Here is an 18,266-nt window from a genome sequence, read left to right on the forward strand (position 1 = left end):
CAGGATAACTTTTTGCATCCAGCCTTGATGGCTATAATAATTATTCTGGTCATCTTTAAGATGAGAAAGTGGAAACCCATTGAAAGCATACTGTACTACTCTGGTTTCCAGGCATGCTTTGTGACTTTCACATTATGCTTTCCAATGAACCACACTGGTTGCTTCCATCTTCATAGCAGCGAAAGCAACTGTTATTTTTCTGTAATGCACAGAAGTATTGTTAAAGCATGTTATTTAGGTATGCATTGCTGTACCATCTGGAAAAATGGTTTTCCTTAATGCAGTTTCTTCCATACGCTGTGTTTTTACTTGCACATGTAATGTGGCGAATTTGCTCTTGTTGTTTTTTCATAGTTACAAAATATTGTCATGTGCTTTACAAAGTTTCTTTAGGCCCACATACACTAGATCGATTTGGCCCTTTTCTACACGATTTTCACGCATCTGGCCAATAAATCGTGTGAAGTGTGTCAAATCATATGTCTTTGCCAATGATTCCAATCTGATATGCGGTCCCCTGTGCATGGGATCGGATCCAGAGATTGCAATAAGGAATTTTTGTACCCGCAGCAGTGAGTGGGATTGCATGCGATACATTGTATAAAAAATGACAGCATGTGATGTGTCGCATCAAGCCACCAGGGAGCTGCCAGTCATTTGCTGAGATATAGCATGTGAGGTTTGATTGTGATACCTCGGCGTAGTGTTTGTATGGTGCTGGTCAATGGCTCAACATTAGACATTTCTGTTCTAATGCTGTGGACTGGTGTGTATTTATTGAGTCACATTTTTATCAAATGTTATTTGCTCTTTGCTGTTACTCTGGTCCCTGCCCTAGACATCATAAGCTGTACTTGTCAATCCCTGATTGTATTCCTTGATTGGGTTAAGGTGCCCATACACGCTGCGATATTCATGTGCTGTGCGTTTTGAACTGTACAGGTGCCCTGGAAGGGGATGTACTGTGTGGGTGCGATGCAATTTCAGATTTTTTTTTTTTCAAAGTTAATAGTCACTAATGGACATCGCATCGCATGTACTCCAAAACTGATGCAATGCAATGAAGCACAAAAAGCAATGCCTGCAGACACTTTTTGCATCACATCCCCGCAGGTACACAGTGCGATTTAAGCCGATGTGATGCGTTTTGAACTTTAAAAGTTCAAACCGCATGCTGAAATCGCACCTTTGGTTGTAGACCGCTCGACTCGGCATGGATAACAGGCAATCTTACTCACAATATGTAAGTGCAAAATGACAACTTTGGGCGTCCTAACAGTTATCGCACATAGGTTTTAAAGAAAAATACAGAAGAAAAACAATAGTCATACTTTTATGGTTAAATGATTGTACTATTTATTTATTTAAATTATTGTTGCGGTATGGGCAGATGTGTAATACCGCCCCAATATTGAATGGTATAGAGTAACTTAACACCTTTAAGACACATGTTTATGATGGATTTCCCCCCCCCCCCCCCCCTTTTTTTTTTTCTTCATAGATTATTGAAATTGGTTTATGTGAAGTTTTTGAGTTAATAAAGGAAACCCGATTTTCTCACCAATCACTGTGTTTGAGGAGCTTACAGGCTCTGCTCAATATACTACAGGGTCAGCAACCAGAAGGACTGCAGTCAGAACCTCCAGAAGTATTAGGTAAGACCGATAAACTACTTTTCATTCTCGGGAACCAAATACTTTCTCTGTACCTGTCCAAATGCTGAAGATGTCCTTTGTTTGTTTGTTTGTTTGTTTGTTTTTATAATTGTAAAGGAAGGTCTTGTTGGACTATGCTAATGAATCGTATGCATTAATATCGTTCATACTTTCACTGGAGATTTTGTACTGAAGCAGATCTAGTTCCTCATTAAAATCCTTATGTCTGGGCAATAGAGGAAAGGGAAATTTAAACTGAACAGATTTCCTTATTAATGGATTAAAGAAATATGTATAGCAAATTAACCTTTGTTACATACTTTTTGCATGTTCCAACTGGTATAAAAAAAAACCGAAATAACAAAACAAACTTGCAATGTTTCCTTTTGATCAATCTCATTTGAAATTGAATATGCTCTGCTCAACCCTCCTGTCCTACTACTACTCTAGCACCACTTGTCCCTTCACCTCACGTCACACTCTGAGGTAGCATTTGATCTCATTAGAGGCTTGACCATGTCCTGAAAGGACTGAGAATTTGACAGGGAGCTAGTAAAAATTTAAATGAGACATGGCACTCCAACTAATCCATTAATGGTATAACAAATTTCTTTATTGCAGTTTTTGAATACTACACAGGTATTGTCATCAAGCTCATATTATATACATTCAGTACAGCAGCACTATTGTAAGTAAAATATAGAAACGTTGGAATTATATCTGCAGCTGAATGTTTTTTTATACTGGAGTGCCGCTATACTGACTGTATCGGACTATTGCTTTAGGACATTAGACGCTTGGGTACTTATGTAATATCTGGGCTCCCGTTTTTCTTATGAGACCGCGTCCCCTCGCGGGGCTCGCCACGCTTCGGGCACGGTGGCTCGCTGCGCTCGCCACACTATATAAAATCAACTTCATGCGTAGTTGGATAGTAGGGGTATGAAAAAATGGGGTGCATTTAACATGGGAGCCCAGATAATACATAAGTACCGACGCTTGCTACATTAGTGAGTGGTTGATATATATATATATATATATATATATATATATATATATATATATATATATATATATATATATATATATATATATATATATATGCGCTGAAATGCTGCTACTTCATGTGAGTTTTTTTATGTCAACAGAATCTCTTCTCCAGCTTATTTTGGAAATAACTGTTCGTAGTACAGGAGCCAATGACAGCACTGGTCAGTCGCTGACTGCCCTCTCCTGTGCCTGCCTCTTCAGTCTTGTGGTAGCATGGGGAGAAACGGGAAAAACCCTACAAGCCATTTCGGCTATTCTTACCAACAATGGCAGCCATGCTTGCCAAACTATTCAGGTATAATTCTTTTTTTTACTAGTGTCTTCCGAATGTTATGCAATGCAGAAAAGATATGTTACTACTGTAAAGTAAATCTGTAAGCATCACAAAAGGTGAATTTGGGTCCGTATTTTCAATGTTGTTGAGGAATCACTGTATCCTGAGCTTTTAACTCCAATCAGTGTGTTATGTGTTATTTGCAGTTGAGTACCAATTATATACAATTGTGTTTTTTCATGCAGCCTCCTTGTTTTATGTTATCCTCATGTATTTCCAAAAGTTAAATTATTGTAGTGTTGCAGTTTGATAAATGTATTTAAAGTGCCATAGGTCTGCATCTTTAAGGCTTTTATAGTTGAGTGTGTATATATATATATATCTTATGCTGGGTACACACCATAACGATTTGGCCTCAATTCCCCCAATTTCAATAGAATCTTGAGCGATTGTATGTAAATTGGGCATGTTTTAGATCTGATCCGATACGCGTCCCCGCTGGTCGTTTTGCAGATCCTACCTGCTGCAGTCAGGATTTGAAAACGATCCTTTCAACTGGGTACAGATCATGCGCTCCAACAGATCATGCGACCATTGTATGGTCATCTCCCGATCTACTCATCATCATGATTGTTCTGATGTGTACCCTACATAACTTTAGCTTCAAGCCGTAATTTTGCAGGAGCACTTACTTACACCTTACCTTCATGTGGAATGGATACACTTTAGGTTCTTTCTTTGTGTTGGAATTCACTTCAGTAATTGCTGATTGAACATCTGGGAAAAAAACCTGTAGAATCCGCAAATAATATCCCTGGTCAGGTATCAGTACACCACTGCTGGGATGTTGACCACAGGAGGAGGAACTGTGATTTATTATTTTAAATGCTAGGGCACGCGGCAGGGGGAGCATGGTTTCATTAGTTTCAACACCACCGTTGAATGTCCATCTGGAACATCAAATATGCCCTGTGACCATGCCAGCTTAGGGGATAAGGTGTGTAAGTTTTTTATCTCAGTCTATATGTTTAATATACAATAGCTTTTAGTGTTGATTATAAATAATGGTCTTATTCTTCTTCTTATTAATTTAGGTACTTGTTTCCTATCTGGGCGCCCACTAAGTTAATTGCGCACCATGCTATTCTCCGTAGAGAAATCGGATCGCATCGCATCGTACACATACACGATATTGAACGATGCGATGCGATGCGATCCGATTTCCCATAGGAAACAATGGTAAATGGCTCAATTTAGCCAAATTATCATAGGAACAATAGTAAATGGGCCAAAAACACCCCTGAACATTGAAATGTCCCCCCAAAAGTAGTTGACGCCACCCCGCCATCAACGTGAACCCGAAGCGTGGCGAGCGCAGCGAGCCCGCGAGGGGCGGCGGTACGCGTCCTCCGACCTTTTCATGCCCTACTATCCACGTCGGCGTGGAGTGAGAATAGAATAGTGTGGCGAGCGCAGCGAGCCACCGAGCCCGAAGCGTGGCGAGCGCAGCGAGCCCCGCGAGGGGACGCGGATACCTTCACAGGTAAACGCGTCCCTTCGCGGGCTTCCCAGGTGTCCGCGTCGCCCGCGAGGGGACGCGTATAACTGTGAAGGTATCCGCGTCCCCTCGCGGGGCTCGCTGCGCTCGCCACGCTTCGGGCTCGGTGGCTCGCTGCGCTCGCCACACTATTCTATTCTCACTCCACGCCGACGTGGATAGTAGGGCATGAAAAGGTCGGAGGACGCGTACCGCCGCCCCTCGCGGGCTCGCTGCGCTCGCCACGCTTCGGGTTCACGTTGATGGCGGGGTGGCGTAAACTACTTTTGGGGGGACATTTCAATGTTCAGGGGTGTTTTTGGCCCATTTACTATTGTTCCTATGAGAATTTGGCTAAATTGAGCCATTTCACATTGTTTCCTATGGGAAATCGAATCGGATCGCATCGCATCGCATCGTTCAATATCGTGTATGTGTACGATGCGATGCGATCCGATTTCATTACGGTGCCGTACGTACAAAACCTGGGCGCCCAGATAGGAAACAAGTACCTTAATTTATGTAATACCCAGTCAGATGCCCTACTGCTGGCTGGTCTAACAAAATGACTGTATTAGAATGCAGCTTACTTTGTGAGCATTAGTTACAGGATATCTATGAGTATATCAGGGTTTCTGAACTTATATGTTAACCCCTTCACGACATTTGACGTATATATACGTCATGGCCGGGAAGTACTTCCCGACACATGACGTATATATACGTCATGACTTTAAACTGTCACTGCGTCTAGAGACGCAGTGACAGAGGGACGATGTCTGCTGTCCCTGACAGCAGACATGTCCCTGCATGCCCAGGGGGGGCTGCGATGCCGCCCCCCCCGTCGGCGATCGCTGTGATTGGCTGTTCAGTGTGAACAGCCATTCACAGCGTTTTCCTGTGTTACCAGCGAATCAGACGCTCGGTAACACAGGTGTCAATCACCGCCGGGCGTCAGGGGGCATGAGGGGGTCATCGGTGACGATGACACCTCACCCCACCCTCACCCCACCTGCCCCCAAGGCTGTGATTGGTCCGTGGGACCCATGGACCAATCACAGCCAAGGCGCGACATTTAAACTAACGGTGACTGCGCTGCAGACGCCATTCCGGTCTGGAATAGCGTGCAGAACGGTCACCGTGCCTGTCTGCCGTGATACCGACCTGATCCTTGCCTAATACTTACCTGATCCTTGCAAATACCTTACCTGATCACCTGATCACTGCTTGTAGCGTGCTGGACGCTTCCTGGATCTGACTTCCTGAGACTTCCTGCTGCTGCTGCAGTGTGATAGAGAGATAGAGAGAGAGATAGAGAGAGATAGAGAGATAGTGACAGAGAGAGCTATATTTTGTGTCTGCTACCCCCCCCTTTTTGGGGGTGCAGGGGTTTTATTTTATATATATAACTGTCAGTGCTGCTGCAGTGTCATAGAGTGATAGATAGTGATAGATAGTGAGAGATAGTGAGAGATAGTGAGAGATAGTGAGAGATAGTGAGAGATAGAGAGAGATAGAGAGAGATAGAGAGAGATAGTGACAGAGAGTGATAGAGAGTGTATATTTTGTGTCTGCTACCCCCCCTTTTTGGGGGTGCAGGGGTTTAAATAACTGTCAGTGCTGCTGCTGCAGTGTCATACAGTGATAGATAGTGATAGATAGTGATAGATAGTGAGAGGTAGAGAGATAGAGAGATTTGTGTCTGCTACCCCCCCTTTTTGGGGGTGCAGGGGTTTTATTTTATATATATAACTGTCAGTGCTGCTGCAGTGTCATAGAGTGATAGATAGTGATAGATAGTGATAGATAGTGATAGATAGTGAGAGATAGTGAGAGATAGTGAGAGATAGTGAGAGATAGTGAGAGATAGTGAGAGATAGTGAGAGATAGTGAGAGATAGTGAGAGATAGAGAGAGATAGAGAGAGATAGAGAGAGATAGTGACAGAGAGTGATAGAGAGTGTATATTTTGTGTCTGCTACCCCCGCCTTTTGTGCTGATCACTATATCTGAGGTGATCAGCAACTTTTTGGGGGCGCAGAGGTTTTTTTTTTTTATATATATACCTGTCAGTTGCTGCCAGTTGCACTGTCAGTTGCACCAAAGCTTGTGCACCTGCTGCCCCTCACTGGTAATCAGTGTCGCATCACTGATCACCTTTTTTTTTTTTGTGGGTGCTGTGTGGTCTTTTTTTAATTTTTTTTTTACACACACTGTGATTTTGTGGGTGTCCTGTGGCCACTGTGCGCTGATCAGTGACGTACATCACTGATCAGCTTTTTCGGCACAGGGTTGATCTATTTTTTTTTTTTTTGATCAAATTCCTGTTGCCTTTGAGCGCTGTTCAGTGACGGACGTTACTGACCAACATCTGTGCTCAATTTTTGGCGCAGGACCTTTTTTTTTTGTTTTTTAACCCCTTCAATTTTTTTTTTTTTTAACCCCTTCAATTTTTTTTTTTTTTAACCCCTTCAATTTTTTTTTTTTTGTATAAAGTATTTTTTTTTTTCTGCACTACATACACACTACACACTACATACCCCCCGGGTTGAAATAAAGTTTGTACCCCCCCTACACTATACACGTGTTGAAACATTTCACTACCAGTAACACAAAAATAAAAATGGCATCCCAAATGTCATCCCAAATGTCATCCCAGTCATCCAGAAGAATGTATTCAGTGGAGGAGGCATATGCCATGCTTGCCTCTGACTCTGACACAGCCAGTGATGCAAGCGGGGAATTTGAAGGATTCGTCTTAAGCTCCTCTTCCTCCTCCGGTGATGAGGGACCCCCTCAAAGACGCCCCCGTAGATCAGCTGAGACCCCCCCCCCCCCCAATAATTGATCTAGTATGGACCCCACCACCAGACAATTTTGAGCCCCAGGTTCCTGAGTTTTTGGCCATGCCAGGAATCCAATTTGATTCCACAGGTCTCAGAGAAATTGACTTTTTCAAATTATTTTTCTCTGATGATTTTATAAATTTAATGGTGGACCAAACTAATTTATATGCCCAGCAGTTTATTGCTCAAAACCCCACGTCATCATTTGCAAGGTGGACCCCTGTAGATGCAGTAGAGATGATGACGTTTTGGGGTCTGGTGCTTCATATGGGCATAGTAAAAAAGCCACAAATTAGGCAATATTGGAGAACAGATGTTCTGTACAGCACCCCATTTTACCGTATGGCCATGACTCGGACTCGTTTTGAGGCAATCCATAAATTTATACATTACACCGATAATGCACAGTGCCCACCCAGAGATGATCCCACCTTTGACAGGCTATTCAAAGTCAGGCCGGTCATTGATCATTTCAGTGCCAAATTTGCAGAGCTATACATCCCTGATAAATGTATTAGTATCGACGAGTCCCTTATACATTTTAAAGGAAGGGTTAAATTCCGCCAGTACCTTCCCAGTAAGAGGGCAAGGTATGGCATAAAAATGTATAAGCTGTGTGAAAGCACCACAGGGTACACCCACAAGTTTAGGCTATATGAAGGGAAGGATTCAAGAATTGAACCGCCAGAATGCCCCCCCTCCCTCGTAGGTGTTAGTGGAAAAATTGTCTGGGATTTAGTGCACCCCTTCCTGGATAAAGGTTATCACCTCTATGTGGATAACTTTTACACCAGCATCCCCCTGTTTAAGGCCCTTGGTTCAAGAGGTACAGCAGCTTGCGGTACTGTGCGCAAGAACCAAAGAGGCCTCCCCAAAACGCACATTGCCCAAGTACTAAGAAGGGGTGAAAGCAGGGGAATATGCACCGAAAATATGTTGTTGGTCAAATATAAGGACAAGAGGGATGTCCTTATACTGACAACAATTCATGGAGACAGTACCACCTCCATCCCTGTACGAGGTACCAGTACCCACACCTCAAAACCAAATTGTATCCTAGATTACAATAAGTACATGGGCGGAGTGGATCTTTCAGATCAGGTACTGAAGCCGTACAGTGCCCTGCGGAAAACAAATATCTGGTACAAGAAGCTGGCCGTGTATATCATCCAGATGGCACTGTATAACGCTTACGTGCTATTCCGTTCTACCGGCCAGAGGGGGACATTTATGCACTTTCAAGAGGAAGTCATAAAGGGCCTAGTATTTGGGAACCAGCAGGCAGAGGGCCCCAGTACTTCTAGTACTGGCCCCCGTATTGTACCAGGGCAGCATTTTCCCAACGAAATCCCCTCCACTGCAAGAAAGGGCAGGACACAAAAAAGGTGCAAAGTTTGCTATAAAAAGGGAATAAGAAAGGAAACTATTTTCCACTGTGAAACTTGCCCCGACAAACCCGGCCTATGTATAAAGGAGTGTTTCAAAATATACCACACATCTATGGATTATTAGGTTCATCATTTCACCGTGCTTCGGGGGTCTTGCTAATGCCACATAGCACCCACCATTCATTCCACCAGAATCTGAGCTGCAAAATCCAAAAATCACTCCTTCCCTTCTGAGTCCTGCCATGCACCCAACTGGTATTTTTTGGTCACATGTGAGGCATTGCCGTACTCGGGAGAAATTGGGGCACAGACTTTGGGGTGCTTTGTCTCCTTCATTCCTTGTGAAAATGAAAAATTTTGAGCCAGAACTGCATTTTTGTGTAAAAAAAATGTAATTTTTCATTTTCACAGCCCAGTTGTACCACAATTGGTGAAACCCCTGGGGGTTTGAAATGTACACTATACCCCTAGATGAATTCCCTGAGGGGTGTACTTTGCAAAATGGGGTGACTTGTGGGGGGGTTCCACTGTATTGGTAATGCAACATAGCACCCACCATTCATTCCACCAAAATCTGTGCTCCAAAATCCAAAAATCACTCCTTCCCTTCTGAGTCCTGCCATGCGCCCAACTGGTATTTTTTGGTCACATGTGAGGCATTGCCGTACTCGGGAGAAATTGGGGCACAGACTTTGGGGTGCTTTGTCTCCTTCATTCCTTGTGAAAATGAAAAATTTTGAGCCAGAACTGCATTTTTGTGTAAAAAAAATGTAATTTTTCATTTTCACAGCCCAGTTGTACCACAATTGGTGAAACCCCTGGGGGTTTGAAATGTACACTATACCCCTAGATGAATTCCCTGAGGGGTGTACTTTGCAAAATGGGGTGATTTGTGGGGGGGTTCCACTGTATTGGTAATGCAACATAGCACCCACCATTCATTCCACCAAAATCTGTGCTCCAAAATCCAAAAATAACTCCTTCCCTTCTGAGTCCTGCCATGCGCCCAACTGGTATTTTTTGGTCACATGTGAGGCATTGCCGTACTCGGGAGAAATTGGGGCACAGACTTTGGGGTGCTTTGTCTCCTTCATTCCTTGTGAAAATGAAAAATTTTGAGCCAGAACTGCATTTTTGTGTAAAAAAATGTAATTTTTCATTTTCACAGCCCAGTTGTACCACAATTGGTGAAACCCCTGGGGGTTTAAAATGTACACTATACCCCCAGATGAATTCCCTGAGGGGTGTACTTTGCAAAATGGGGTGACTTGTGGGGGGGTTCCACTGTATTGGTGCTTTGGGAGTCTTGCTAATGCAACATAGCACCCACCATTCATTCCACCAAAATCTGTGCTGCAAAATCCAAAAATCACTCCTTCCCTTCTGAGTCCTGCCATGCGCCCAACTGGTATTTTTTGGTCACATGTGAGGCATTGCCGTACTCGGGAGAAATTGGGGCACAGACTTTGGGGTGCTTTGTCTCCTTCATTCCTTGTGAAAATGAAAAATTTTGAGCCAGAACTGCATTTTTGTGTAAAAAAATGTAATTTTTCATTTTCACAGCCCAGTTGTACCACAATTGGTGAAACCCCTGGGGGTTTGAAATGTACACTATACCCCTAGATGAATTCCCTGAGGGGTGTACTTTGCAAAATGGGGTGACTTGTGGGGGGGTTCCACTGTATTGGTGCTTTGGGAGTCTTGCTAATGCAACATAGCACCCACCATTCATTCCACCAAAATCTGTGCTGCAAAATCCAAAAATCACTCCTTCCCTTCTGAGTCCTGCCATGCGCCCAACTGGTATTTTTTGGTCACATGTGAGGCATTGCCGTACTCGGGAGAAATTGGGGCACAGACTTTGGGGTGCTTTGTCTCCTTCATTCCTTGTGAAAATGAAAAAATTTGAGCCAGAACTGCATTTTTGTGTAAAAAAAATGTAATTTTTCATTTTCACAGCCCAGTTGTACCACAATTGGTGAAACCCCTGGGGGTTTGAAATGTACACTATACCCCTAGATGAATTCCCTGAGGGGTGTACTTTGCTAAATGGGGTGACTTGTGGGGGGGTTCCACTGTATTGGTGCTTTGGGAGTCTTGCTAATGCAACATAGCACCCACCATTCATTCCACCAAAATCTGTGCTGCAAAATCCAAAAATCACTCCTTCCCTTCTGAGTCCTGCCATGCGCCCAACTGGTATTTTTTGGTCACATGTGAGGCATTGCCGTACTCGGGAGAAATTGGGGCACAGACTTTGGGGTGCTTTGTCTCCTTCATTCCTTGTGAAAATGAAAAAATTTGAGCCAGAACTGCATTTTTGTGTAAAAAAAATGTAATTTTTCATTTTCACAGCCCAGTTGTACCACAATTGGTGAAACCCCTGGGGGTTTGAAATGTACACTATACCCCTAGATGAATTCCCTGAGGGGTGTACTTTGCTAAATGGGGTGACTTGTGGGGGGGTTCCACTGTATTGGTGCAACATAGCACCCACCATTCATTCCACCAAAATCTGTGCTGCAAAATCCAAAAAACACTCCTTCCCTTCTGAGTCCTGCCATGCACCCAACTGGTATTTTTTGGTCACATGTGAGGCATTGCCGTACTCGGGAGAAATTGGGGCACAGATTTTGGGGTGCTTTTTCTCCTTCATACCTTGTGAAAATGAAAAATTTTGAGCCAGAACTGCATGTTTGTGTAAAAAAATGTAATTTTCCATTTTCACATCCCAGTTGTACCAAAATTGGTGAAACCCCTGGGGGTTTGAAATGTACACTATACCCCTAGATGAATTCCCTGAGGGGTGTAGATTGCAAAATGGGGTGACTTGTGGGGGAGGTTCCTAACTTTTAGCACTTATGGTGCCTAGAAACCTACATGGTGCCTAAAAAAAAATCTCATAAAAAGGAGGCTCCAAAATCAAGTAGGTGCTCCTTCTATTATGAAGCCTGTGGTTTGGTCAACGTGCACACTAGGGCCACATATAGGATATTTTTGAAAACAAAAGAATTGGGGGAATCAATTTTTAGTCACATTTCTCTAGTAAAATCTACTGTATTCGTTAGAAAAATTTATTAAAATTGAAACTCTGCAAAAAAAAAGAAATTTTGAAATTTCACCTACACTTTGTTTTAATTCCTGTGAAACACCTAAAGGGTTAACAAACTTCCAAAATGCTGTTTTGAATACTGTGAGGGGTGCAGTTTTTGAAATGGCATCATTTATGGGGGTGTCTCACATACAAGTCCCTCAAAGTCACATCATAACTGAACTGATCCCTAAAAAAATCAGTGTTTGAAATTTTCTTGAAAATTTGAGAATTTGCTATTCATATTGTAAGCCTCCTAGTGTCCAAAAAAATTAAAAGGAAGTTGAAATAATGATGGAAACATAAAGTAGACATATGGTCTATGTTAGTTATTAACTATTTTGAGTGGTATGATTATTTGTCTCACAAGCAGAAAATTTAACATTTTGCAAATTGCTAAATTTTCCATTTTTTCACGATATTTTGGTATTTTTCACAAAAAAACACAGACTGTATCGACCCAAATTTACCACTAACTTGAAGTACAATGTGTCACGAGAAAACAATCTCAAAATCACTGGGATAAGTAAAAGCAAAAAAAAGTTATCCCCACTTAAGTGATACATGTCAGATTTGAAAAAAAGGGCTCTGTCATGAAGGGGTTAATTATAGTACATGCTCACCTTTTTATTGTTCACTACTAGTGTTTAACCATGTGGTCAGGTACCTGCTGCAGGTAGGATCTGAATAACGACCGACCGACCCACCCGCGGGACCGCGCTTTGGATCGGTCCACACCAGGACAGAAAAGGGCCCAATCACCACACAATCTACATCCAATCGGTCGGAATTGGATCTAGATTGATGGGATCGGACCCTTGTTGTCCTGGTGTGTACCCAGCATTAGATTCAGGGGGAGAAGGGCTGTGAGAAGGTGGAGCAGCCATAAAGGGGATGTTCTCTGTCCGCTGTAGATGGCAGCCGTCCTGTGCCCCGAAGACTTCGTAATGTTACTGGTGCCTTACAGTTATGGGGGGGTGTGCTATTCTGTTCAGCTAAACCCAACACTAATTTGCATGATCAGCATGGCTAAAAAGAAACAATTGACTAGCCCCACAATCGCCCATCACTTTAGACGAGTGATCGGGCACAATGTAACAATTGAATATTGCCCAAAATGTTTATGCTTTCTCTCTAAATATTACGGTCTTTAATGTTAGAAATCTTGTCTGTTCTTATACACTTACAGATGTATATTAAAATATTTACACATTAAGAAATTTTACAAAAATCAATCCATTTTTAATGCTTTTACAGTATCCTGGAATACAGTACAATCTGTGGTGACAGTATAGGTCTTTTTTTTTTTTCATAAAAATTTGTGTGGCCTTATTTGTCCCCAGCATTAACTATTGTATTTGTTTTGCCAGGTGCCAATCATTTTAAACTCTCTGCAGCGGAGCGTTCAAGCAGTTCTGGTGGGCAAAATTCAGATCCAGGACTGGTTTACAAATGGGATTAAAAAGGCTGCCTTGATGCAAAAATGGTCTCTGAAAGAAATTCCTGTCGATGAAGACGACCAGTGCCTCCTTCAGAGCGATGGCTTCTTCCTCTACCTGTTATGCAAAGATGGCCTTTATAAAATTGGTTCTGGATACAGTGGGACAGTTAGGGTAAATATATTTACCTAATATCTGTGATGCTACATGTGTGCGGTGAGCCTTGTCTTCATGTAACACTGATATAGGGAATCTAGAACATATGTAAAAAATTTTGGCGTAATGTTTTAGGAACGATGTTTAAAGAAATATGAATTATACCATCATAGTTATGTTAAAAAATTAAGGAGGGTATTCAATCCCTGGTCACGACTGTCTGTATGTCCCGACAGCCGTGACCCTTGGCCGTTTTCGTTTTGCTCGCCTGCATATCTGCAGGTGGGATTCAATGTCCCGCCTGACGATCTGCTAAAAGGGGTGACGTCCACTTAAACAGCAGTGGATTGTCGAGATCCGGACGTGATTGCGACAATTCACGGCCGTTCTCGGCAAAACTGGCCAGACCGCTTTTAACCCCCTGAGTGGTGGGTTTTGCAGGGGCAGGACAAACCTACCAGGTCAAGTTTGTCCTTTTCCCAGCAAAACCGACCACAGAATGTACTGCCCTCCGCCCCCCATCTCCGCTCCAGAGATCATATGCCGGAGCTCCCCTGCCACTGCCACCAATTACAGCAGAAAGTGATCAGGTGGCAGGCTCGGGAGGACTCAGGCGCCCAAACTCCCAAGTCCCACCAAGCCGCAACGAAGATCCCCAGGGCCACCTGCGCACTTCAACTAATGGTGGCGGGGCGAAGGGAAGCAACAGGAGGAGGGGGAGCGAACACTGGGTGTGGTGCCTCGGAGAGGTGATGCGCCAGTGGCGCACAGCTGCAGGCACCACTGGCGCACATCTTCATATTGATGGTATGCCTAGACATTTTCAGGGACAGCCCGCTGCGACAGCGCTGCTGAGCCCGGAAAATTTTTCGGGCATACCACTGAATTGGTTAGTCGGGCTCATTCTGTCAAACTGCCTCTTCAATACTGTCTGGCAGTATATACATAAAATATCTCAACCGCCAAAGGTGCTGCGATCGGCTATACTTATATGGAAGCCTGCAGGATGACTGCAGATGGCTTGATGGCAGTGGTGTAACTATGGAGGGTGCAGGGGCTGCAACTGCTATGGGGCCCGGGCCTTTGGGGGGCCAGAGGGCTAAGCAGGCATCCCCTGCACCCATTAGACCTTTCCTATTAGGTAGCCGCAGTGCCGCCGCCCTGACTTCTGTCCCTCCTTTCTTCCCCTGCCATCACCGTGTGCTGTGCTTTCTCTCCCCCCCCCCCCCCCCCCCCCCCCTCCGCCAGCAGCACCTTTGGTTTGGCCAATGCCTTGGAGGAGCTGGTATGGCTAATCCAGCCACCGCCCTCTCCCCTGACTATCTGACGCTGCCAGGGCTCAACGTCACTACCTGGTGACCAGCCCCGGCGAGAAGAAAGGAATGCTGCTTGCACTGGCTAAGAGATCCGGTGCTTGCAGCCAGGTATGAGGGGACGCCAATGAGGACATCCGCTGCTGCAGAAGAGAAGCCACTGAGGAGATCTGCTGCTGCTGAGGTCCCGGCGCCGATGTGGATGTAACAAGTTCTCTCTCTCTCTCCTGTTCTCTTTCCCCATTCACCTGCTTTCTCTCAACCCTCTCTTACTCCCCCTCCATTGCTCTGCCCCTATTCTTTCTCCTTCCCATCTCTTTCCACATCTTTCTTCCATTCCCCCCCTCTCTCCCCCATTCTTTCGCTCTACCTGGCACTGTCTCCCAGAATCTCTCCCTCCAACATTCTCTCACTCCTGGTCATACCCCTCCCTTTCTCTTCCTTTCATTGGGGAAAATTTTGCTAAGAGTTCTATTTGCGCCTCTGCTTGATGGGTAAAAGTCCTGAGTAAAGTGCTAGTGCATCCCAGAATTTTTGAATGTACATACAAGACAGTGTATAAATTGAATCCCTCTACCTCAAAAAGTGCTGCGGTGGGCTATACTTATGAATAAGTCTGCTGCACCACCGCAGATGGCTTAATGGGTAAAGTCCTGGATTAAACTGATAGTGTGTCCCAGGAGTTTTGAAAGTACATCAGAAGTCAGTGCTGATGTTAAAGGTCTAATATCCAAAGTAGTTTCGGACTGCTGCTTTTGGTAACCCTTAGTCGGTGGTCAGAATGCTGCTGCCAGTCTGCTTCCCCGGCAGGACCCCAGAGCACACAGAGGGGATATCAGCCATAGTTGATGTAATTTGAAGGTAGGGGAGCAGTTAAGTGGCTCCCCAGTCACACTTGCCTATTGACTGTATTGCATTGTCATACTAGGACAATTTAGATATCCTTCAGTTTCAGTGTACATTTAAGGTTATTGCATGTTAATTGCAGTACTTTCTAGGTTAACCACTTGTATATTTTATAATATATAGTTTGTGATTTTACATTTGCACATCCCACCACATGGTTCTTTTTACATGTCCTGTGTGTATTCCCCTTTTGGTATGCAGACAGGATTCCTAAGGGAACTTTTTCAGAGACTGGCCGGAGAGGGGAGCTTCCTGCAGTAACTGTCAGGACCAATTCTGTATTGCAGCTTGTGATCACTTCAGTAAATATACCCCTAGTTCACATATTGCCCTTGTTATTTATCTGATTGTACTTTTTTTTTGTTAAAGGGTCACATCTACAATTCCACTTCCCGCATCAAGAGCCGAAGAGAGAAGAAGTCTTGGTTAGGTTATGCTCAGGTGTGGTGAACAAAATGAATTAGGTTTTCTCTATTACTCCACAATATGAAATGTTTGCAATGCTGTGCTACCTCATATTCTGTGTACCTGACCTTTGCAGTATGTCATCTCTCTCCCTTTAAATGCAAGCTAATAAATCTGGTTGGTTCAGAAAATATGATAACTTAGCAGTTGTAAGAACAGTTTAATAATACTAAAAAGGGTTAATGGTGTTTTCCAAAGTCTGTGCAACAATTCATTGGCTAACCACATCTCTTTTCTGCACCAGGGTTACTTGCTTTACAGAGATGTGAGCAATCACAGTATGACAGCCATACGGATTAACTCCGAGACTTTGGAACAGGATGGAACAGTAACTGTGCCAGGTAGATAGGACAGCTTTTTTTCAGTTTCATTTCTCTGTCAGTATAACTATATGAAGTCTGACCAGTCTTTTCATCTGGCTGTAAGCTCTTGTATGTTGTCATTCCCTGCATGCAAGCTTTTCCAGGAATTTGTTTTATGTAATAGCATAAAATGAGCTATATATCTTTTGTTTTTCTTCTAATTGGGTTTTTTCTAAAATGATATATATCATTTCTGGTGCTATAAACTACCATATGTGATTTTTATAACCTGGACTCTCATTAACTGACAACAATTCCTTCAGCCCTTGTGCCTGCATATAATGGTGCCAGGACCCACAGTTCTGTCACGCCATCCTGTATGACCACCTTGACCACATGCATGAAAAGTGGAGCAGAGATCTGAGGTCATGTGTAAGAGGGATATTTATGCAGTGTTTAATCAACTCCCAGTATCAGTCTGGAAGATAGCAATTCAACAACCAATTCATTAATAGGCATAATATCAAACCTAAAATTGTGGTAGTTCGACATTACTACTTATCCTACATTAAGGTGTGTATACTTACATCCGTACTTTAAGGTATTATCGGAATGGACGTCTTATACCAAATGTAGTTTATTATTCGGTGTTATTAGAAATATTTAAATTGGGGGGTCCCCTCCAAGAAGACCCAATTAGCTCCTGGTCTGGTCAGGATGAACTTAACATGAAAACTAAATAGCAACCAAATTTGTTTACCATCTTCAATAAAGAGACCATTAGCTACCCACATTTGATAAGCAAAGCAGGATACAGTCTGAACTCTGTGCCATTTTATCCTCTGCATAATCTTCATAGCATGTATATTTACATTCCCTTAGCAAACAAATCTACACCCTTAAGTATACAACTTCTCTACTGTAATGTAGTAATTATGAGTAAGTAATAGTAATAAAGAGAAAATGATTTAAGGAGCCCATACACGCTCCATTTTGCCAGTCCGTTTTGTACTTTTAAAGTACACATCGTATCGGATCGCATGCATTGTGCATGCATTGTGCATGCACTGCGATCCGATACGATGTGTACCTAGTACAAAAAGTATGTGCAGCACATACTTTTTGTACCGTACTATGTGATGCGCAGGAGCGCGCATCGCATAGTACAGAACGGAGCCGGTCCACAACGGACCGTGTAGGGGCTCCTTTTCAGCTATATTTTTGGGGCACACAGATGGACTAGACTGGATCTTACATTCACTTATTTCCAGTACCAAATTGTGTAGTAGAGGGTTACATATTTTAATTTACTAAGTGGAAAATCGTATATTTATTACCAGTTGAACTTTCATAATCACATGCATGCAGATAATGTTAATTTGTTCCCTTATTTCTCTTGGCCGCATCAGATTGTAATGCTGACGGACAGAACATCCTCTTTACTGATGGGGAGTTCATAAACCAGATTGCTGCTTCTAAAGATGTGAGTACTTTGCTAAATTAAATGACATTTATAAAGGTATAAAGAACACCATGGTGCCCAATGCTGTTTTTGACCAGTGTTCAGATTAATAAGGGCTGTAAATTATTCCTGAAAAAAGTAAATAAAGTAAGTTTTAGTTAAAATGAAATTGTGTATAATATAATGTAGAAAGGTAGACACAATCATTTCTAGATCTATAGAATAAAAGGTATGTTTAGTTTCCTTAATGTGCATGCAGTGTATGGGGGGTTACATTCCAGCACTAAATGGGATTTTCAGTGACTAGTGATCAAGGTTATATGTCTTGCAGAGGTGACAGATGGTAGGATTTTTGTACTGCAGGAAGAATGTGAAAAACATCC

General features: G+C 43.1%; 1 protein-coding gene across 18 annotated transcripts in view; it reads left to right on the forward strand.

Moving 5' to 3' along the window:
- MYCBP2 (MYC binding protein 2) overlaps positions 1-18,266 on the forward strand; it is a 217,426-nt gene that overhangs the window by 49,573 nt on the left and 149,587 nt on the right. For all 18 annotated transcript variants that reach the window (XM_083168825.1, XM_083168824.1, XM_083168827.1 and 15 more), the window contains exons 4-9: positions 1,502-1,655; positions 2,804-3,000; positions 13,211-13,453; positions 16,024-16,095; positions 16,364-16,460; positions 17,831-17,904. In XM_083168825.1, coding sequence (XP_083024951.1) covers positions 1,502-1,655; positions 2,804-3,000; positions 13,211-13,453; positions 16,024-16,095; positions 16,364-16,460; positions 17,831-17,904 — 837 coding nt within the window. The remainder of the gene's footprint in view (positions 1-1,501; positions 1,656-2,803; positions 3,001-13,210; positions 13,454-16,023; positions 16,096-16,363; positions 16,461-17,830; positions 17,905-18,266) is intronic.

Source organism: Crinia signifera, chromosome 2, assembly GCF_055691185.1.
Source record: "Crinia signifera chromosome 2, ASM5569118v1, whole genome shotgun sequence".
Lineage (NCBI taxonomy): Eukaryota > Metazoa > Chordata > Amphibia > Anura > Myobatrachidae > Crinia > Crinia signifera.